This window comes from Drosophila takahashii, chromosome X (genome assembly GCF_030179915.1).
Source record: "Drosophila takahashii strain IR98-3 E-12201 chromosome X, DtakHiC1v2, whole genome shotgun sequence".
NCBI lineage: Eukaryota > Metazoa > Arthropoda > Insecta > Diptera > Drosophilidae > Drosophila > Drosophila takahashii.
This window is the reverse complement of record NC_091683.1, coordinates 11,372,850-11,396,620: the sequence shown is the minus strand read 5'-3', so window position 1 is coordinate 11,396,620 and position 23,771 is coordinate 11,372,850. Positions and strand designations below refer to the sequence as shown.

The window sequence follows — 23,771 nt, the reverse complement described above, 5'->3', positions numbered from 1 at the left end:
TTGGAAAAATTAAATTTTCGCCAATTTTTAATTTTTCTATAAGGGGGTACCCCATGATTTTTTTCGAAAAATTAAAAATAAATAAATTGTCAAGGTTTAAATGCCAATCGTTAGGAAATTTAATAACGAGTTCAGAAAGGTATGACAATCCATTCTTTGAATCAGTATTTGCTTTGTTATAGCGAAAAAACGGGTTTGGTTTTTTTTTGGAAAATTCGGGATTTCAGTTTTTGACAAAAATTGGAATTTTTTCTTTTGGTTTTTTTGCTGTAACTTGGCCAAAAATGGTCCTACACCAAAAATTCATACTGTTTTGAACAGATAACAAAATTTGCTATAAATCCATAAAACTTTCCGTATGATTTTGGAAAAATAAAATTTTCGCCAATTTTTAATTTTTTTATAAGGGGGTACCCCATGATTTTTTTCGAAAAATTAAAAATAAATAAATTGTCAAGGTTTAAATGCCAATCGTTAGGAAATTTAATAACGAGTTCAGAAAGGTATGACAATCCATACTTTGAATCAGTACTTGCTTTGTTATAGCGAAAAAACGGGTTTGGTTTTTTTTTGGAAATTCGGGATTTCAGTTTTTGACAAAAATTGGAATTTTTTCTTTTGGTTTTTTTGCTGTAACTTGGCCAAAAATGGTCCTACACCAAAAATTCATACTGTTTTGAACAGATAACAAAATTTGCTATAAATCCATAAAACTTTCCGTATGATTTTGGAAAAATAAAATTTTCGCCAATTTTTAATTTTTTTATAAGGGGGTACCCCATGATTTTTTTCGAAAAATTAAAAATAAATAAATTGTCAAGGTTTAAATGCCAATCGTTAGGAAATTTAATAACGAGTTCAGAAAGGTATGACAATCCATACTTTGAATCAGTATTTGCTTTGTTATAGCGAAAAAACTGCTTCGTTTTAGCGAAAAAAACGGGTTTGGTTTTTTTTTGGAAATTCGGGATTTCAGTTTTTGACAAAAATTGGAATTTTTTCTTTTGGTTTTTTTGCTGTAACTTGGCCAAAAATGGTCCTACACCAAAAATTCATACTGTTTTGAACAGATAACAAAATTTGCTATAAATCCATAAAACTTTCCGTATGATTTTGGAAAAATTAAATTTTCGCCAATTTTTAATTTTTCTATAAGGGGGTACCCCATGATTTTTTTCGAAAAATTAAAAATAAATAAATTGTCAAGGTTTAAATGCCAATCGTTAGGAAATTTAATAACGAGTTCAGAAAGGTATGACAATCCATTCTTTGAATCAGTATTTGCTTTGTTATAGCGAAAAAACGGGTTTGGTTTTTTTTTGGAAAATTCGGGATTTCAGTTTTTGACAAAAATTGGAATTTTTTCTTTTGGTTTTTTTGCTGTAACTTGGCCAAAAATGGTCCTACACCAAAAATTCATACTGTTTTGAACAGATAACAAAATTTGCTTTAAACCCATAAAACTTTCCGTATGATTTTGGAAAAATAAAATTTTCGCCAATTTTTAATTTTTTTATAAGGGGGTACCCCATGATTTTTTTCGAAAAATTAAAAATAAATAAATTGTCAAGGTTTAAATGCCAATCGTTAGGAAATTTAATAACGAGTTCAGAAAGGTATGACAATCCATACTTTGAATCAGTATTTGCTTTGTTATAGCGAAAAAACGGGTTTGGTTTTTTTTTTGGAAATTCGGGATTTCAGTTTTTGACAAAAATTGGAATTTTTTCTTTTGGTTTTTTTGCTGTAACTTGGCCAAAAATGGTCCTACACCAAAAATTCATACTGTTTTGAACAGATAACAAAATTTGCTATAAACCCATAAAACTTTCCGTATGATTTTGGAAAAATTAAATTTTCGCCAATTTTTAATTTTTCTATAAGGGGGTACCCCATGATTTTTTTCGAAAAATTAAAAATAAATAAATTGTCAAGGTTTAAATGCCAATCGTTAGGAAATTTAATAACGAGTTCAGAAAGGTATGACAATCCATACTTTGAATCAGTATTTGCTTTGTTATAGCGAAAAAACGGGTTTGGTTTTTTTTTGGAAATTCGGGATTTCAGTTTTTGACAAAAATTGGAATTTTTTCTTTTGGTTTTTTTGCTGTAACTTGGCCAAAAATGGTCCTACACCAAAAATTCATACTGTTTTGAACAGATAACAAAATTTGCTATAAATCCATAAAACTTTCCGTATGATTTTGGAAAAATAAAATTTTCGCCAATTTTAAATTTTTTTATAAGGGGGTACCCCATGATTTTTTTCGAAAAATTAAAAATAAATAAATTGTCAAGGTTTAAATGCCAATCGTTAGGAAATTTAATAACGAGTTCAGAAAGGTATGACAATCCATACTTTGAATCAGTATTTGCTTTGTTATAGCGAAAAAACTGCTTCGTTTTAGCGAAAAAACGGGTTTGGTTTTTTTTTGGAAATTCGGGATTTCAGTTTTTGACAAAAATTGGAATTTTTTCTTTTGGTTTTTTTGCTGTAACTTGGCCAAAAATGGTCCTACACCAAAAATTCATACTGTTTTGGACAGATAACAAAATTTGCTTTAAACCCATAAAACTTTCCGTATGATTTTGGAAAAATTAAATTTTCGCCAATTTTTAATTTTTTTATAAGGGGGTACCCCATGATTTTTTTCGAAAAATTAAAAATAAATAAATTGTCAAGGTTTAAATGCCAATCGTTAGGAAATTTAATAACGAGTTCAGAAAGGTATGACAATCCATACTTTGAATCAGTATTTGCTTTGTTATACGAAAAAACGGGTTTGGTTTTTTTTTGGAAATTCGGGATTTCAGTTTTTGACAAAAATTGGAATTTTTTCTATTGGTTTTTTTGCTGTAACTTGGCCAAAAATGGTCCTACACCAAAAATTCATACTGTTTTGAACAGATAACAAAATTTGCTATAAACCCATAAAACTTTCCGTATGATTTTGGAAAAATTAAATTTTCGCCAATTTTTAATTTTTCTATAAGGGGGTACCCCATGATTTTTTTCGAAAAATTAAAAATAAATAAATTGTCAAGGTTTAAATGCCAATCGTTAGGAAATTTAATAACGAGTTCAGAAAGGTATGACAATCCATACTTTGAATCAGTATTTGCTTTGTTATAGCGAAAAAACGGGTTTGGTTTTTTTTTGGAAATTCGGGATTTCAGTTTTTGACAAAAATTGGAATTTTTTCTTTTGGTTTTTTTGCTGTAACTTGGCCAAAAATGGTCCTACACCAAAAATTCATACTGTTTTGAACAGATAACAAAATTTGCTATAAATCCATAAAACTTTCCGTATGATTTCGGAAAAATAAAATTTTCGCCAATTTTTAATTTTTTTATAAGGGGGTACCCCATGATTTTTTTCGAAAAATTAAAAATAAATAAATTGTCAAGGTTTAAATGCCAATCGTTAGGAAATTTAATAACGAGTTCAGAAAGGTATGACAATCCATACTTTGAATCAGTATTTGCTTTGTTATAGCGAAAAAACTGCTTCGTTTTAGCGAAAAAACGGGTTTGGTTTTTTTTTGGAAATTCGGGATTTCAGTTTTTGACAAAAATTGGAATTTTTTCTTTTGGTTTTTTTGCTGTAACTTGGCCAAAAATGGTCCTACACCAAAAATTCATACTGTTTTGAACAGATAACAAAATTTGCTATAAACCCATAAAACTTTCCGTATGATTTTGGAAAAATAAAATTTTCGCCAATTTTAAATTTTTTTATAAGGGGGTACCCCATGATTTTTTTCGAAAAATTAAAAATAAATAAATTGTCAAGGTTTAAATGCCAATCGTTAGGAAATTTAATAACGAGTTCAGAAAGGTATGACAATCCATACTTTGAATCAGTATTTGCTTTGTTATAGCGAAAAAACTGCTTCGTTTTAGCGAAAAAACGGGTTTGGTTTTTTTTTTGGAAATTCGGGATTTCAGTTTTTGACAAAAATTGGAATTTTTTATTCTTTTTCGCTTTTTTTAAGGGAAAAATGGGAGAAATTAAATATTTCCAGGTTGAAATGCAAATCGATTGGGAATTTAATAACGAGTTCAACACACCATATTCGGATCATTATTTCCATTTTAATGGCCAAAATACTAATCGTAAATACTAATTTTTTTGATGTGAAAAATCAGGATCATGATTTTTGGTAAAAATTTGATTTTTTATTGTAGATTTTTTGCTGTAACCTGGACAAAAATTGTCCCATATCAAAAAGGCGCACTGTTTTGTGCAGCGTAGAACCTTATAATTAATATCCGTGCACTTTCCGATATTTATAAACGAATACGAGTTATTTTTGCATAATTTATTTTAGTATTTATTTCTTAGGGTTATGAAAAAAATTCACTTACTGGCTAATTACTAATGGCTAGCTGGGACCTGGACCTCTACAACTATGGGGTGGTTCGATTGATTAGTTAACTGGTTGGATTGCGAGATGCACTTACGGCTAATACATTTTACAAATATAACGTATACTCCAAGGACTTACAGTACTTAAATGCGAGTGTGTGCTAAAAAAAAGAGAAAGTTGAGCCCCCTAAACTATTCACAGATAAGCTGACCCAGAAAACAGCATGTACAGGATTCGGATCTTCGCGTTCAACGCATCAAGGGAGGAATGGACTTTTAGGCGGTGGCCGCTTTGGCGGAGGTGAAGGCGGCCAGCTGGGCCTTGAGGGCGTCGATCTGGCACAACAGCTCGATGTTCTGGCGCTCCAGATAGGCGGCCCTGATGGCGATCTCGTCCTCCTTGATGCGGCGACGGTCGCGGGACTTCTTGGCGGCGGCGTTGTTCTTGCGGCGCCGCTCGTAGTAGGCGGCATCCTTCACCTGGCTGCCCGAGTGGCTGATGCCCGATCCCACGCCCGTGGCGCTGGCCAAATGGCCGGAGCTGCTGGCGGAGGAGGACTTGCCCTCGAAGTTGCCCGCCTGCGAGTCGCAGTCGCTGGACTCCTCGGCCGCAGCCCGATCCTCGCTCTCGCTGTTGTTGTTCGAGGAGCTGCCCTCGTTCACGGAGCCGCTCCTCGAGTTGGTCCGGCGCATCTTCGGGTTGGTCACCGTGCGCGATCCCCCGTTGGAGCTGCGGATCTGCTCGAGCACCCGCTTGCGGTACTCCGTGTAGCGCTCCACTCGCGGATTGTCGAGCAGCACATCGGTGGCGGCGAAGTTGGCCGCTATGACCAGGGGATCCCTCGGAAAGGCCTTGAAGGGGCGCGTGTTCTTGCTCTCCGAGGCGGAGGCGGAGGTGGTGGGCGTGGTGGCCTCCACTGCCGGCGACTGTGGGTTCTCGAGGACATCGATCTGCATGGTGCTGGCATTGCTGGCGGGCCGCGGCGAGTTGGTCGAGGCGGCGGCGGAGGAGGAGGAGGCTGCAGCAGCGGCGGCGGCTGCGGCAGAGGCGGCAGCGAAGGTCTGCAGGAGGCTGGCGGTGGGCGTGACCTTGGCCGGGGCAGCCGGGGGCGTGGCCTGCTCCTGCTTGATATTGCTGTAGTAGAAAGCGGGATACAGGGAAGCCAGCTGCTGCTGTTGCTGCTGCTGTTGTTGCTGCTGCTGATGTTGCTGCTGCTGCTGTTGCATCTGGGCGGCGTAGAGGAGGTTGCTGGTGGGCGAGGCCGAGGGGGAGCCGCTGCCGTAGCTGTAGCTGGTCTGATAGGGCGAGGGTGTCTTCCTGGGCGTCTCCACGCTGTCGCAGCGACGGGAAAGATCCAGGACCTCGGCGGAGGACTGGTGTTGCTGCTGCTGCAGTTGCTGATGTTGCTGCTGCTGCTGCTGTTGCTGCTGCTGCTGCTGCTGGCTGAGGGCAGCTCCCAGCAACTGCTGCTGGTAGGCATAGGCAGCATACAGATCCATCTTGGGCAGACCGAGGGATCCCTGGACGGGCAGTTGGCCGTGCGGCAAGTGGTGCAGCGACTGCTGCTGGTGGTGCGTCTGGTGGTGCTGGTACTGGTGGTGGTGCATCAGGGGCTTGCGATCTGCAAAGATTAAGGGAGAGAGAGGGGATTTGTTAGTCTACCGATCGAGGAGAGTCCAGGGGGCGTGGCTATCTTACCGGTCTTGAGATCGAAGAACTGCCCGGCCATGAGTTTCTCGTGCATTAGCATGGTGCTTGGTGTGCGTTTCTGGGTTTAATCCAACTGAGCGATGGCTTGGTATAGTCTATATAGACCGGCGATCTTGCTGTTGCTATCTATGTATCTTCACGCTGACGATGTCGAACGCAAACTGATTTCCTCTCGTCGGAACCCCCGCAATTTATACCCAAAGTGCGGAGGAAATGGCGGACACGAGCGGCCAGCCGAAGCGGTACGAAGCAGGTAGGCGGTACAAAGGGCAAAGGGGTGATTCGGCCGCTGTCTATCTCTCTCTTACCCCTGTTTCTCTCTCTGTCTGGCCGCCTTCGAAAGGGTTTTACGATTTTACGAGGGTGCGGCTGCCCCTTTCCTTTGGTTTTCGCATTTTTCGCAAAAATCTTGGCTCTTTGTGCCATTGTTACTTCGCCATTTAGCGTAATTTAACAAAAAGTAAAAAGAGTTTGAGAACTTTTTTTACTTCACCAGTTCCCGCGAAAGGATATGATTTTTTTCTGGGGTTATAATAAGGTTCAATGAGGAAAAAACGGGGAAATTCGCGCAGCTCTGAAGTGATTTACATTTGGTTTTCGACGAATTGGTTGATAATTATTTGTACTTGCATTGAATTATATATATTGTTATTGAGATCTGAAAAGAAAAAAATGTTAGTTTGTAAAATGTTTAAGGAACTTGTGTCCTTTAAAAGTATGTTTTAAAATAACTGCATAAAAATCATATCTTGCCATTCTATTCTGCATTTAAGGAAATCATATAAAACAGAAATCATTTGAATAAATCTTAAATTTCCAGTACACTTCTTAATTAGTCCCTAGTAATAGATTTCTGGCCAGAAAAAAGTATGTTTTAAAATAACTGCATAAAAATGAAATCTTGTCATTCTATTCTGCATAAAACTAAATAAGATAAAACGTAAATCATATGAACAAATCGCAATTTCCAGAACACTTCTTAATTAGAGCCGAGTAATAGATTTCTGGCCAGAAAGAGAGGCGAATGACTAAAAGAAAAGAGACGGAACACGGTTTGTTGATGATGGATGCACAATGTTCAAGGGTTGCGAATGCTAAATCCGTTTGTTTTGCGCTTTTGTCCCGAAATCCTTTTCCTGGCCAGCCCATCCAAGTATCCCTCTATCTTTGTATCTGTGCGATGGCGAATTCGTTGGATTGTGCGTGACAAATTATGGAAATTAGGCCGAGTTTCTGCCGTTTCTCAGCACTTTTCGGCTGGCGTAATTCGCATCCTTTCCTCATTTGGCTCAAGGCGAGTCCCGTTCCCATTCCTGTTCCCAGAATCCTGGCAAGGACACTCGCCAGTCTGGCCATTTGATTCATGACGCCGCCACCTCGAGGATCAAGGATCAAGGATCGAACACAGAGAATCGAGCATCGAGAGTACAGGATCATTGCGACAAGTGTCCGTGATGTTGACTGTTTGTCCTCCTCCTCAAACATCCTCGATGCATTATCCTTTATCCCTTTGGCTTCCGCTGCGGCGTGGGATCCTCGACGACTTGTTTAACTTTGCTTAACTGTTTGTCCTAACGGTCGTCTCGACGGCCAACGGAAGTGGCTTAAGTTCGAGAGCTGGCAATATCATCTATGGGAAAGAAATCTCATTATTCGGGATCCTTAAACCTAATTAAATAAAATTTATTAAAAATTTTAAGAGCTCTTTTTTTATAATATGTTTCAAGACTATTTAATATTTCAATATTAACTGCTATGGAAAATATTCACAAAGCCCAAGGTATAGCACATTTTATTTTCAATTATGATTTCACATATTATTTGAAACTTTAAATACCCAATAAATACAATATGATATATGATCATAGAAATATTTTAAATAAAGTGCCAACAAAAGTTAGAAGGGATCTTGAGAATCGTACTTACTTTATCAAGTTCTTTTATGATTGGCCAGCACAAATCAAATCAAATTCTTCCAATAATACCTACCATTTATCTCATCAGATTTGCACTTCCTCAATTCTCATTGCTCAATTTTCATTCATTCACTTTTTACAACTCCTCCATTCAGTCGGAGATTGCAAATAAAAAGAGGGATCGATCCAGTAATCAGTAAAAAACCGCGAACTTATCCGCTAATCCGTGCGCTAATCCAACCGTAAAAATGGTGGATTAAACTAAAACTCAACCTTATCCCCGTTCCCGTCATTGAGTCGCTCGCCTACCTGAGTTCGAAAACAGATTCCAGCCATATAACCCAACCCAACCGATTCCTGAATCCCGAACAGATGCCATAAAAAGTCGCGGCCGGAGTCGAAGCCAAAGAGTTGGCCAAATTCGCTGTAAAAACCAGATTCAGCGAAAAATAAAAAAGAAAACTTAAAAAACGGAGGGCCATAAAACCATATATCCATATATTCGGACTGCTGTTGCCTCGTCATAATGAGCTGCGGACCAAAGATGCAATATTTGTGCAATCCTTTGAGTGGCGACCTTGGGCGCGTTTTTTACGGAACCACCTACCTGATTCCCGAACGGGTTGCCCGCCCACTAAACGGTATATATGCTATATGGTATTGCCTAAAAAACATCGAGAGTTTTATTGCATAATGGACGACGCTTCGGGCGAAAAGGCCTCATTCCGAACCCAAAGAATCCGGGATCCTGGGACATCGCTGCCGTTTTTTAAGGTTTTACAACGACCAAAGTTTCCCTAAAAAAGGGTTCTCTTTTCTCGGTTCATTGTGGCTGCGATTTTTATATTGGTTCGCTGCTAGGTGACAAAGAAAATCAGCGACTAATTGACTGAAAGGGGTTTCGCCTTATATGGCCAGTCCGAAAAAAGGGTGATGCTTCGATTCGGGGAATCGCCGTTAACTCCTTTCGCGGCCCTTTGTCTTAATGGAATCCATAAGTCCGAACGGCCCCGCGTCGTAAAGCAGAGTTGAAAGCAACTTATCGAATATTAGGAGGGCCATTTTGTTTCTTCGGAATGGTATTGCAACTGAATATAGAAAATATAAAATATAATTTCGCTATGATTGCTTATAATGATTAATTAGAACCCTAAAATGATATTTTATTCGATCGGTGATAATATGGTTTCTTGCTATCATCAATTTATATATTATTATGCTACTTTTTCAAGAAGAGTTTCCCTTAAAACCAAGCATTCAAGGGCCACTCTTTCATCACAATCGATGAAATGAGATTACTTTCAAATGCATAATTAGTTTGGCCGTCATTCAGTTGATTCTCGGCCACGATGGCCGCCTAAGCCCATCAGGAAAGGCACTTTCAACCTTCCATATCCCAGATGCATCCCAATATCCTGCGATGCTAATGAGGAAGTAAGTAGTCGGTCGGCGAGGAAGTGAACGGGGATTACACGTGCTCCTCGTCGAGCGGACAAAGGATTCTCTCTTCTGCGACAGCAGAGAGAAGAAAAAGACTAACCAGGATCGAGGATCGGGGATCGAAGATCGAGGACTTGTTTGTTTTCCTTGGCAAATGGTAAATGGTAAATGGCATATGCAAAGTGCACACTTGCAGGGGATAATGGGAACAGGTATTGCTCCGGGGATTTACCTCGGCCACTTCCGCAAACGGAAGTGCACAGCTCGGCAAAGAGAAGCCCCGACTAAAAAAAAGACACAAGTTAAGTACTCAAAGGAACCCACAATGGACGTAGCTTCCGTCGTCAAATCCTTTGGCTAATTGTTATCCTATGGCTCCTAATCCTAGGGCTGCTCAATTATGGCATCTCCCATTAATTGAGAGACGTCGAGCCGCTCCAAATAGAGACCTCTTCATTCATTTCTGCCCACCGAGGCGAAAAGATCTCGAGCAGATCCCGCAGATTCCCGAGAGTCCGGAGTCCAAGGCAGTATTGCATTACTATGCCAATTAGTGCGGTTTTGATTACCCAAATGACATTTGCCCAGCGACTGGCCGAGGTTCACAAAGCCCCTTATCTGCCGAACTGATCACCTTCGGAAATGGGGCGACAGCAGGTCTATCGTATTACTATCTAAAGTTTGCCCATCCCAAACATCGCAGCTCAATGGACTTTCAATGCGCAAATATTGAACTTTATTCTATTGAATGCTGATGGGTTCAAGGTTCTGACTCAAGATTAGGGTGATCGATCAAGGGATCGGTTGATGGGGAAACTAGAGACCCCACACAACCACAATGCCATATAATACTCGTCAAATCGCCACACAAAGACCTCTTTGAGGCCCGAGTGCTATTTAAATGGGCAAAACTAACTTGCTACTTCCTTACGCCATCATTGTGACTTTTGTCCCGTTGTCCCGTTGTCAGGAGCCCAGGAAGACCAGGAATATGTCCAGGATACAGGCGATTCGGGGGGTGTGGCCGTGTCAACGCCCATCGCTCGGGTTGGGAAAATACTCAACTGCGCACACACCAGACAAGCGAAAGAAAGCCAGCCAAAGAAAGCAACATTTCACGGATGATTTCTGTGTGGGAGATCGCTGGCTACACTAAGAGAAATATAATAAATATAATTAAATTATATAAATTATTTATAACCAACTAGAAATGACCTCGAGTCCTGATAAAGTGCTCAATAGTAAACATAGGTCGATTAAATCGCTACTAGATAAATAAATAAATAAATAAAATTGAAACAATTTTATAATATTATTTGATTCCTAGCTAAGCTAAACTTAATTGATTCACTATATATTACAGTTGGTGATTTGAAATTTATCTCATTTAAAATTGCCATAACTATACCATTTTGCTCAGTGCATTTCCGTACCGCTATGGGCTATCATTGCGGGGTATTCGCCACTGATGGAATATTCATTTTGCATGCATCATTCGTTTTGATGAACTGTCAACGTTTAGGCCATTGTTTTCTTTTTCACAACTCGGAACTCTGAACTCGGAACTGCATTCGGTATCTATTTGTGTGAGAACGAACCGCTTGGGGTACAGTTATGTGCGGAGAATGTGAAACATTTCTAATAGCTGGGCGAGACCCTTATTCCCACTCCGATTCCCAATAATCCCCTTTCATTGCTCACTTAATTTTATGCATTTTACTGTTGATTAGCTGCCACATCTTCCATTGTCAGCGGACGACGGGCACCGTTAGGGGTTAGGGGTTCTTCTGGAGTTAATCAAAGTGCCGGGGCGTAGAGCCCTCATAAAAAGAGTTGCGATCGGAACTCCCCCTTCCCAACTCTTCAATCTATCTATCAAGCGGCCCTTGAAATTTTCACACCTTTTTGCGGGAGTGTCCTTTCTGCCGCACTCCTTTTTGTCCCATTGTCTGGTGTTCGGCCCAAAGCCGCCTACGAAACCCCGTTAGAATGGCTACTGTTAGCCCCCCTCCACCGCCTCTTCGGATCTAGGATCCCGGTTCCAGAGATCCCGAGATCCCGAGATCCGAGATCATATTGTTGGCCAGGACAATTGCTGTCAAAATGGCATTGCAGCGGTTTGCGGATTTGGCCGTCCTGGTAATTGTGTCAATTGTCAGTTCGCACCATCTCTTAACTCCTAACTGCCATCAGCATATAAGGCATAAAGCCTATCGAACGGAACCAACGGATGCAGCCCAGATACAATCGAAATGGGACGAAGAACGGGAAATCCTGGAACGGAACTGCAGTCCTAAGCCTCATTCCGCATAACTCTTTCATAGAGTGACTCCTGGCCCACTCGTAATATGAGCATTTAACCCTGTAAAGTGTTCGTCTCAGCCACGCCCATTGTATCTGAACATCCGAGTAACTGAACATCCGAGCATCTGAATATCCCAGTTCCGTTCTATTCTGATCTCTCCATCTCGAGAGATGCCTTTTGCCTCGTGGTTTTTTCACATGAAACTAAAAACGTCTGAAATCCATGAGATTAAACGGTCTTTAAGCGGTTTAAGCCTTTTGTCCTCACAGTTTTGTAGGTGGCAAAATGTGCCATTGTCCCCGAGAGTTCTGGCAAAATTATGGACTAGCATATCATTTCATAATTTACATTTTCATCTTGAAAAGTGCATTTCATTTTTTTCGTTTTGCATTTGGCTTCTCGGAAGGAAAACACAAATATTATTCGAAGCTCAGTGGGCAGAGTAGGGTGATCCGAGTGATCTGAGTGATCCGAGAGATCCGACAGGTGACCAGGTATGGCTCTCTTCCACGATCTCCCAAGCTAATCCCGACTATCTGACTGTCTCAAGTTAATCTCGCATAATATTGCGTGTTCCGAGACGCGTAATCCCCGCAGCAAACAAGTGCCCGGATCCCGCAAGATCTCCACTTTTAAGCCGGCCATGGATTCTAGATGACTTGACTAACTGTCGCGTTAAGCGCAACGGGGAGATTTCTTTAAGCCAAGGTCCAAACTGTGCAATCTTTGGCAACTTTAAGCGGGAGAAAACAAAATGGTTTACTAACCACATTTTATTTAAACTATATAACAATCGTACTATGTCTTAACTGATGACAAACTATCGATGTTGCTATGTCTTAACTGGTAGAAGGAGGTAAATGCATAGCTGTTATGTTATTATCCCTAACTTTTTCCCGAATTTGGTAACGGTTTACCAACTATAAAGATGTTTTATTATTCAGTATACATTTTTTTATAATCTAAAATAAACTTAGAAAGCATTTACTTGTAATGACAAATATGATAAAGTACCAAATATTATAATATTAAATATGACACAACTGTAAGAACATTAAGTTACAGAAGTAAAAGATCTATCAAAATATTACGTTACATCCTCCATTGCCGGGGATTGCGCCATTTTGGAGTTCGTAATCGTAGTCCTATAACGAAATCGAAGGGTCTCCCAAATATCTCACAATAAAGCAGAACTCACGGGACAATCAACCAATCAGAGGCTGAAGCCACAGCTGGAGGGGATTTCGAAAAACCACCACCGCGGCGACTTCATTTTGTGCGTCTGGTGGGAAACTAGAAACGAGTTCTCTGGGCAATGAATCCCCGGCAACTTCATTAAAGCCAGGAGATATGGGACATCACAGCGAGGTGGAGGAGGTGGAGAAGATCCAGAGATCCAGGGCTTAGGGAAAATGCGACAGCTGTGCCAGCTGACCCCGTCCATCGTCCGTAGTCCATAGTCCATTGTCCACTGTCCATTGTGCCCGTCCGCAGGCGAGGGAGTCTCTGGCATTTAATAAATAAATAGCAGGCGACAGACAGACAGCATCGGGGGCACTTTCATTATCGCAAATGAAAGGGTTCTGTTTCCTTCCCGGGCGGTTGCTTAATGATAACACAACCGGATGGTTGGGTTGATTACAAGTGGTATATGGAATCTCGTATCTGGGATTTTGCGGGTCAGCCGCAATGCTGACCGCTGCTTTGGTCACTTTTGGCAATTTCCTACAATTGTTGTCTCAACCCTTCCTTTCGCAGCAGGGTGGATGACTGGAGTTTGGGGTGAACTGGAACTGGAGCACTGTCACCCCATCAATTTGGCGCGCTGACACATTTATTGGGAGTCTGTGGAATTAGTTGCTGGCTCGAAATTAGGTTGTATGTCCCTGGGAGTGGGGGAACTCTCGGCCAAATCGATTCACCTGCCCCACTCCTTACGAAAAACCTCTGTTATTGATACTGAAACTGTTTTGTCGGGGAAACTCGAGAACATTCCTCCGAAGCAATATCATAAGATTATCTGGTATAGCAACCTCAAATTTGTGGCCAGACAAGTGGAAACGATGCGGAGAAAGCAGATCACTTCCTGTCTTACCCTTCGCCGATTATCTTTTTGTCATAATCGAGGTCTGTTTGCCAAATAGAGCTCAGCGGAGCGTGGAAAGAGTTCTGGGTTCTCCGTTCTTTTCCCTGGGAACTGACCCGCTGATCGGCCGTCCCCCGAAATCCTTTTCTCCATGGACCACATATAAATATATAGATCGCGTTTATTGTCCGCCTGTCAGCGGAGACCATTAGCCAGGGTTTTTTTTTCGACAAATCGCCGGACACAATGGAGGAGCACTCACATATGCCACGCCATCTTAACTCTGAACTCTGAACTCTAAACTCCTAATGATCTTCGGTTCCGGTCGATCCTTGGATACCCAATCCCCTGCACACAATTTGCCACAAGTTGCCGTGATTAATTAACTCGAATGGCATTTGCATTTCCATTTCTGTGACCATTGCCATGGCTCATGTTGCGTTCTTGTTCGGATTCTACGAGTAATTTGAGGCGCTCAATTTTTCGACGGATAATTAGAAAGGACTGAGGACTGAAGACCGCTGGCTGAGGAATTGTTTCGGTACACGAGCCACACGACTTTCCTTCGCTAATTGTTAACTGGAACGATTCAAAGGAACTGCTGGAAGAAAGTTCCTCAACAGCCTCCTTTGATCCTCTTCCTTGGAGTGTGGCAAACGAATCGATTTTGGGATATGCTCTAAGTGAAGCTATTTGTTCGAATTTTGTCTGATTGTTGGGAGATTATTGATTCTCCTTTGGTATGTTGCATGCTTTTATGGCTGATTTAATGTGGGCGGAGTTTCATGTTCCTGGGTTTCGGACAACCCGAGTTACTTGAGGTAACTTGGTTGCTTGTGGAATAATCTTTATGATTTTGATATATGTTCTTAATCACACGGAATCAAAGCCAAGTACTAAAATGTGCAATGATAGCTGCAGCCGAACTCGAGTTACTTGGGCTTAACTTTGAAAATACCCTTTATTCAGCTTGCTTTTGGCCACATCCCAGAGGAAATTCTGGTAACTGCCAAATAAATGGACTCTTTAAAGGGCCACACGAGCCAAGCGACAGTTTGCCTCCCATTGTTGGTTAATTTATCAAAAATGCAAAAACAGCCAACTCATGCTTAAGTGGAAGGCTGCCTAATGAGCGTGTTCAGTGGTCTTTTTTCGGTGCTCAATGCTCAATGTCCAGTGTGGTCAGCAGCTGGAAAACGAACACATGTGGCTCATGCCCATGAGTCCAGTGAAAGGATTCGACTTTGGATTCTGGTCTCTGGATTCCGGATTCCGAATTCTGGATTCTAGATTCGGGACTTGGAAAAGAGCAGAGTAAACACACGCCGCACATCTCATTAATCTCGAGGGGGCGTAGACTGAATGGGATCGGAGTTCAGAGCTGGATCGGCTATCCGAGGGATCGAAATTGCTCTGGCTCTAATACACAACATATTGCAACTTTATGTCGGGGAAACGCGACTCGAAATCCATTCGATGGCTTGACTTGCGTTTCTGTTTTTCCAGCATCGCTGGCGAGCCGAAGCTAAATTTATTTCGACTTCCCAGCCCCGGAATGGAAAGCAGCGAAGGAAAATATAATAAGTGGGCACGTGTTTTCGCTTGGTCCACAGGGCATACAAACGATTTGTTTTCCTACGGCCAACAGGCCCTTGGGCCTTCGTCTGGGGTTTGTTTTTACACATAAATATTTGTTTTTATTTGCTTAAGCGCAGAATTTGTGTCGTCTTCCAGGGAACGCACACACCACGGCCATGACCACTGCGAATGAGTACATATATGTTCCATGAGGAACCGATCCGCAGGATCCTCACTCAGGCGCCAATGGAGGACCTCTTAAGCCTTTACAGCTGCCCAACGGAAGTGAAGTCAAAATAGCCTCACGCTATCTGCGGTCATTCAGTGGGTATTCATATAACAATTCGGTTTAAAACATGCATAAAGAACGTTATAACTACAGTTCTACTACTACAAGATAACAAAAATAGGTAAAATTTTGTTTATTCCTCTTCTAAAACTTGTAAATTTAGCAGATTAATGAATATATATTTACTTAATCAGAGTCCAGTAACCCATTTACAAAGAAAAGTAAAAAATTATAAAAGAATGTTCTGTTTAATTTGCTGTATATTAATTAAAATTACCTATTTTATTTTTCTTTTTTCCCATCTCAAAAAATACAAAAAATTACCCAAATATCGGGGTTAATAACTTCATGATATTGTTGAAGCAAATCAAAAATCTAGGTTAAATTAAAAATAAGATGATTTTAGAAGGTTAAAAAAAAGTACCTTACAATACCAACAGTCACATAAAAAATCTCGGAAAAAAATGTTCTTTTAAATGTTGAATTTAAAAAATTCAGAAGTAATGAAAACTCTTAATATCAAATGATTTTTCTGACATTTTGTAGAGCCTGCTAATCATTAAATTGCAGAAGAAACATCAGAAATTATGCGCAATTTTTAACCAACTTAATAGAGTCTTGAACAAAGGCTGGTTTAATCTCAAACGATTTCCTTTATGAATTGCATAAGCTAATTGATTGGAAAAGGAGCCGACGAGGTGGAATCGGTGGCACAGGCACCTTCGCTTCGTCTTTGCTCTGGATTATGCTAATTTTTAAATGGAATTGCAATCCGCTCGGTTCACACATAGCTGATCTGCCCTGAATTGCAGAGAGAGAGTTCTAAGTTCTGAGCTCTGAACTCTGAGCTGTGGGCGTGTGCGGGCCATGGATTTCACACACCGATCTCGGGAGGATCCGAGGACGATCCCTTTGCAGCATGACGAAAGGTAAATTTGTAAACAATTGTGCTAATTAAGCCAGCCCAATAAAAATCGGCTCACGGAGGCTGGAGAGGCCTGAGGTCCTCGGAGCCTCAGATATCCCGGGGAGATCCAGGCGAGCACTTGAACTAAATCCGGTAGCTTAAACGAGTTAAAGGAACTTGAACGGAACTTAATCCCATAAATTTGGGAAAAATACAATTTTAATCAGGTTAATTCGTGTGTAGCGCGACTGTTGCATGGTTGCGGGCCACGGGATCAGTGGTCAGGTAGCCGCTCGGCTGGTCGAGCGAAAGGATTAGGCCTCTGGATCCCGGGATCTCGGGGATTTAGCGCAAACAGAGGTGAGTCTGTGTCGGTTTCTCTGTCTGCTTCTCTGTCTCTCCTTCTGCCTTCCTGCGACATTTTAATTTAATCTGAGATTACGAGCGAAGGAGAAGATCGCGGATTGCGGATCGCGGATCGGGATCAGTCCACAGTCCACCAGATTAGGCCACTCCGCCCCTGCCTTCGGCCGCTCTGCTCGTATATTGCCAAATAATGCCAGCGCTCGCAGGGGCTCACTAGTTCGATTGCAAAAGTTTCACGTAAATCCGTAAGATTAGATGGCTAGATCCCCAGATTTCCACATTCCCTCCCGCGATTAGCCCAATTGTTAGGTCAATTGCCAGATCACTTGAGCGGCGAATGGGATCGCAAAACTGGGCCATCGCGAGGCAGGCTGGGCGTAGTCCTAGGTAGATCCTGGAAAGCCACTGGTCATGCCCACTAAAGCTAGCCGTGCCTCCGCTGAGCTCACTCCCCTGATCCCCACAGAAGTCCAGAGTAGTCTGCGGGACTAGCCGCTTTGACTTTCGAACCCATGGGAAGACTAAGTAAAGCAGCTACGATTAGGGGTTACCATTTCCGAATTCTATATCCTAAAAATGTAGGAGAAATCATTTTACTTACATAACATCCAAAAGGTTGATAGAAGCCATTACTTAATTTATACAAAAAATTATTAGCCAAAAACCGTATTCAAAACTTCTGGTTAGGACTGCTAGTTAAAATGGAGATACAATTATATCCAAGAACACATTTTCAAATAGTTGGTACTGCGATACATAAAAAAATACATTTTTAATAAACAAAACTCAATTTACTCGTAAGGATTAAAGGCCTTATTCTTGGCTGCATGTTAAAGTTAAAATAATTTACTTTTTCAAGGGTTTATCCCTATTTCAAATTTAGCATGCAGAATTATTTAATCTTTATTTATTTACCTAATTTTATTCAACTTTAATTTACTAAATGAATTGCAATGAAAATTCTTATACTTTGGACAATATGTAACTCATATATTTCAATGGATCCATAAAAAAATGCATATTTCAAAGATAACCCCACTAATGTTACTACTTTTAAACAATATACAATTACTAAAATCAGGAAACGAAATTAGAATTTAAATATCGTTTCATTTCTGGCCGGCAGAAAATCTGCGACTAGAGTTTCCCGAATATCAAACACAAAAACTCGCTATCCCAGCCGCCACGTGCTGATCATGCGCTGGATCCGAAGAAAGGATTGCCAATCGATCGTGACGCCCCAAAAGGGAAGGGATTAGGGCCATGAGTAAACACATTCCGATCGCCACGATCTCTGGCGAAATGTCAACACAGATCAAAAGGCGACGGCGATGGCGAATCAGATGCGATTTGCGATCGCCTTGGGGTTGAAATATCCGAGGGATATCGCGAATCCTGATTGACACTTGGGCCCGCTCACCTGGCGGCGAAAGTGTGTCCCTTCCTCGCCTTCCTGCGATTGGAGTGTGCTCTGCACGTGGCCAGGAGAGGAGGGGAATATTCCTGGCTGATCCTGGCTGATCGTCGGAGAGCGAGAAGGACGATCGTCCTTTGTGCGGTTGGGCCCGCCCGTCGTTTGTTGCCACTTCTCCTGCCTTTTTTGCCCGTTTTTTGCCACTCTGATCTTTTTCTGCAATCGATTACAGGAAAATGATGATGTTTCCTTGGGATAATCTCGGTTGCAACATCTAGGATTTGTCTGGCCGAGGGTTATGCATCATTATTTGACTCGCACTTGACATCTCGATTGTTGGCGAAGAAAGGGGATAAAGGCCAAGACAACAAGATGCCAATTAGGCCCTTCTTTTTGTGTTCTTTTTTAGGTGATCTGAAGAAGATCACTTATAGATCACTCAGGGATCATTCCCGGGGGAATGGAGCTCAGCTGAAACCATTTTTAGGGCGAATTTCTCACTGAACTTGGTCTTTCACTGGGATTCAGCCATTTGGCAGCGCCATTTTGGTCTGGGTTACGAGATTCACATCACGCAAGGGTTGCACAAGGGTTGAACGTCAAAGGGGTGGTCACCATCGACCCATCTACCCATCCACCCCTTCGCCTCCCAACCCCCGAGAAGTCGAGGAACACGTGTCCATGATTAAATAAAATGTTTGGCAATTCGTCTAGTCAAACTCTAGTGACTCTGCCACCCCATTTAGAGTCGTTTTCTAGTCAGTTCCTGCAGCAAAGAGCGAAAGTAAGCGGGGCAAGTGACAGCATCGATTGGATGTGGGTCTGCAAGTTCCACAACCATCTCGATGATAGCGATAAAGAAGGGGTGCGGCGGCAATTAAAGCCTCTGGCCAGGAAGCTGGCTAGAAAAGGAGTAATCATCCAACATTTCACGAGGGAAACTCATAAATTGTGTATATTAAATTGCTGACCACAGTTTGGTTTAATATGGGGAAAAGTAATGAAGAACTAGGGGGTTTAGGAAAGAAGAAAAATACACCTATAGATATCATATATCATTGATCCATGGCAAAGCACTAAACTATGAAATATCATTAGATAATAATAGTGCCAGTATTATAATATTATATTGTGTTATATTATATTATATAAAATGGGGAAAAGTAATGAAGAAATAGGGGATCGGATAAGGAGGAAAATACACCCATAGATATCATATATCATTGCTCCACAGCAAAGCACCAAGCTATAAGATATCATTAGATTATAATAGTCCCAGTATAAGAATACATTTTCCATACAACTCAATCGTCATTCCTAGGCATGTTTCCAATTCGAGTCGGTCAATTCGTTTGAGATGAAAACTTTTGAATGCCGTCTTCTTCCCAGATGTTTTGCCAATTCATTTTGGCCAAGATACAGCCACAGTTACAGACGTGTGAACGCCTCGATGATTGGCCACTAAGTAATCCGTGAGGCCAGGAGTCATTTTTCATTTGGCAAATTTTACAGTTAACACGCAGGACAATGGGCAGCGGCCAATATCCTTTGGCGATTCAACGGAAGCGGGACTCGTATGTGTTTTTTTCTGGACACCGGACAATGGGGTTTTTATTGATAAAAATTATGCACGCTGGCAAACAAAGGCGAGTCCCGAAAATGTTGGACAACTTGACTCAGCAGAAAAAGCGAAGACGAACCAACCGAACCGAACCGGCAGGACAAAGGACCTGCTGTCATAATGGCTCAATCAGGCAGCAGGACTAACGGTCCTGGTTTTCTGCCATTCTGTTGACACAAAGTCTGCCGGACAGAGGAAACGGGACTGCTGTGGTCACCCGAATGTCATCCATCCAGGGATCCAGGGAAAAAAGGACATCTACTTGGCGACATAGGACATCCTCGATGTCGGCTGACATAAAAAGGACCTTTCGGTGTATTTGCCTAACTGATTCTGCGACTACGTTTGTGTGCGGATGGGTTAACGGTGAATCCTGCGCAGGACACTCTCGAATTGACTTTGATTCGGACCGACATTGTGGGCCAGTCAATGTCACAAAGGTTCCAGCAAACAGGGAAAATGAAATAGTACAATATACATATTCTTTTAAATTATTGCGAAAAATTGTTATTCACTTAGAAACGCATAATTATAAACTTTACAAGAAATATTATACTAATGATACAAAATATGACACCATACAATATAGTACTCAGAAGTTCTGTAGCGTTTAAATATATTTCTTGAATCTTTAGATTTACCATATTGTAGAATAAAGCGCACTTTCTACTCAATAATTTTCAGTGTTTAGTTTTTTAAAATAGCTAAACTCCCTTCTACAAATTCCTAAAGATTATTCCAAGTTATCTGTATACACTAACCTGCATTTGTAAAAAACATTATTAATAATTGTACTGAGATTATTATTTATCGGTGACAAATAGCAACAAAGAATCTAACAAACAATTCAAAGTGATTTGCATAATAAATTCAAATTCTAAAACAGTAGTTTCTAATCATGTTTTAAAACATTTGAAGAACATCTTGCCCTGCCAAAAGAAAGAATCAATTTTCGCTGCTAATTTTCGGCAGTCACCCAGCAGGATGCCCAAAGGGAACCAACTACTACTTGGATTTTCTATTGAAATGCTCAACTGTGAAGAGTGGGCGACTGGGAAGACGCCCATTTCAGCTAACGATTATTTGGCAGAAAATTTGGCAATTCCGTTAAAAAGCAAACAGGATTCGGGCAAAAGGATTTGCCGGCTAAAGCGCAAAATGCCGTTTAAAACCTTTTTCCCCCGAGGACCTTAGGTCTTCATAGGTAAAGATGACGCGACGCCCTGTTGACTTAAGATTACGAGGATGCAGCCAAGCGGAGGATTGCGAGGAGATCCTGTCCTCGTTTTTGTCCCCGTTCACTTGTCGCTCACTACTTACTTACTTTTTAATCCGGCTGAGCTGCGTAATTTTCCGTAAAAAGCAAACAATAACGACTATGCGGTTTCTTGATTGTAGAGTCTTGCATTTGAACAGTGTGTGTTTGGATGATAAGGGGGATATATCTACATCTATAACTATTGGCTCTTCTTGACGACGTGCGCCAGGTCGTAGACTCCGCGCACAGCCTTCAGCTTCACGCCGGGCACATCCTGCAGACGGCCGACGCGGCACAGGACGATGTTGTGCTCCTGCAGGTTGTGCCCGATGCCGGGGATGTAGGCCACCATCTCCTTGCCGGTGGAGAGCCGCACCAGCACGCACTTGCGGTTGGCCGAGTTCGGCTTCTTGGGCTTCTTGATCAGCGTCTTGAGCACGACGCCCTTGGCGAAGGGCTTCCCGTCGAGGGGCTGGCGCGGGGGTCGCGTCTTCACGTGCGGCCCGCTGCGGTGCATCTGCTGCAGCGAGGCCATCCCACGCATGGCGGTCTCCAAACTGCTCTGGATGGCTGTAAAAATAGAGGAGGGAGTTGGATTAGGTATCTTGAATAACTATATAACTATAAGCTTTTTGGAGTGAAGTGTTGGTGCTCTAGAATCCCTTACAAACCGTATTTCTTAAGGATCTGTGCTTATAACTTATAACCCTGCAAAAGCACAATCCATTTCACTCTAATTCATGCATAGAACTGAATTTCTGGCATTAAGCCTTGGTGAATAATGGCATGAAAATAGTGATACTAGAAACTAAACTATTCGTATATTAATTCTAAACTATTGAGTTTAAAAAATATCTTAATTAGATGAGTTTTTAACCACAAAAAAATATAAAAATAGATTGAATGATAGAATGAATACTAGAGTACAGACTTTTTACTATTTAGTAGTAATTCAACATCACACTTTTAAACTATATGTAGTATAATTGTAATACAACAAGTATTAAAAGTTTAAATATGATTCTTTTTTTGGGTATACATAATTCTTAGCTATATAAAATAGAACAAGCAATATGACCCCAAAAAATGTACTTAAGGAAGCATTAGGGCATGGTAAAGCCCACAATGGTCTGGATAAGATAACATCTTATAACCGAAAAAGTGATCAAAGGAACTAAAAAATTATCTAAAAATATCTTAATAAGATGAAACTCTTGGTATAGAATTAAAAATACAAAATATTCAAATTTCCCACCTATATAAATAGGAATTATTGGGGCATAGTAAAGGCCACAATGTCCTCGATATGATAGAAAGTGATCAGTTAGGATCACGAGTCGATTTAAAGCACGACTGTACCCGAAACAACGGCAGAATTCAGACAAAAGGGTCATTTCCACGGACAGTTGGTCAGATATTCAGAGATTCAGATACTCGGTGATTGACAATGCCCGCTGGTTTATTTCTGGTTTGATATTTCGGCATGGTTATGGTGCCCTTTGTCACCCGGCTAATCCCTGTGAAAATCGAGAGTCTGCGACTGGCGACCGGCGACCATAATTGCAGCCAAATGACGCGCAAACGGGCGATTCCGAGGCGAATCCTTTTGGATCCTTTTTGGTGAGAGACAAAGGGGCAAGATCCAACGTTTTCAATTATAAATATGCCAAATGTTAAATGCCAAATGCTAAATGCCACACACAAGCGGCAGGTAATAATTTCCATATGCAGGATTGCCGGACAAACAAATGCGGCGACCTTTTGTCCTGCGACCTGTGACCTTTTTTGTCCATTGTTCTCCTTTTTTTGCTTTTTTGCGGAGTGACAGGTTTTCAATTATTTTTGCAATTGCAATCAAAAGCGGGGAAAATGGAAATGAAAATGGGAAATGCAAAATGCAGTGTGCCTGTGAAACGGGCAAGGAAAACATTCGCAGGCGAAAAGTGCGACGGCCACGCGCTCTGCAAAAAGAGTTGGAAAATGTGTGGAAAACTGTGTGAAAAGCGAGGGGAAAACAAACACTTTTGGGCACCCCGGTTTGTTTGATTTTCCACATTTATCCAAAAGGGCAAAAGGGTTGCAAATTCCGCAAAGTCATGGTCACAGGCACACCGATCCTCACTAAAACCGCTAAAACAACGCAAAAGTTGAGCTTTTAATTTGTTTTAGTCTAAACTTACCCTGCGAAGTCAACTGTTTCGTAATGCCCAACGTTTGCCGCAGGAAATTCATGTTTGTGCTGTTTGGTTCAGGTTGTAGGTGCTGGAAGCCTTTCCCCCGACGCCGTGGAGCTTGTCTAGCAGCTGTTTAGTTGGTTACTTTAGGCAGTTTTAGTCATTAATTGGTTAAAAATAATAATAATCCAATTCCATTCCAATTCGCACTTACAGTGTGACCGTGAGGGCTAAAAATACCAGCTTACACAAAAATACCACTTTTGCCTAAATATACCACGGGTTCTGAACTTGGGTTTTCTATCGATTTTTCACTCGATTAATCACTCAAGTGTGG

General features: G+C 41.3%; 2 protein-coding genes across 2 annotated transcripts; both read right to left on the bottom strand.

Moving 5' to 3' along the window:
- Positions 1–4,307: 4,307 nt before the first annotated feature.
- gt (transcription factor giant) lies at positions 4,308–21,451 on the bottom strand. The gene is made up of 3 exons (XM_017139362.3): positions 21,327–21,451; positions 6,069–6,738; positions 4,308–5,991 (listed from the first exon to the last, which is right to left on the bottom strand). The coding sequence occupies exons 2-3, from the start codon at positions 6,118–6,120 to the stop codon at positions 4,646–4,648; spliced, it is 1,398 nt and encodes a 465-aa protein (XP_016994851.2). The 5' UTR covers positions 6,121–6,738; positions 21,327–21,451; the 3' UTR covers positions 4,308–4,645.
- Positions 21,382–23,668, bottom strand: tko (technical knockout). The gene is made up of 2 exons (XM_017139363.3): positions 23,441–23,668; positions 21,382–21,830 (listed from the first exon to the last, which is right to left on the bottom strand). Exons 1-2 carry the CDS (start codon positions 23,490–23,492, stop codon positions 21,460–21,462), a joined length of 423 nt encoding a protein of 140 aa, XP_016994852.1. The 5' UTR covers positions 23,493–23,668; the 3' UTR covers positions 21,382–21,459.
- Positions 23,669–23,771: the final 103 nt, after the last annotated feature.

Bases quoted from the DNA above. Each gene is read 5' to 3' on its own strand.
- tko (XM_017139363.3), bottom strand. From the start codon at position 23,492: ATGAATTTCCTGCGGCAAACGTTGGGCATTACGAAACAGTTGACTTCG. The intron at 21,831-23,440 runs GTAAGTTTAGAC...CTATTTTTACAG, and splicing joins GAAACAGTTGACTTCGCAGG to CCATCCAGAGCAGTTTGGAG.
- gt (XM_017139362.3), bottom strand. From the start codon at position 6,120: ATGCTAATGCACGAGAAACTCATGGCCGGGCAGTTCTTCGATCTCAAG. The intron at 5,992-6,068 runs GTAAGATAGCCA...TAATCTTTGCAG, and splicing joins GTTCTTCGATCTCAAGACCG to ATCGCAAGCCCCTGATGCAC.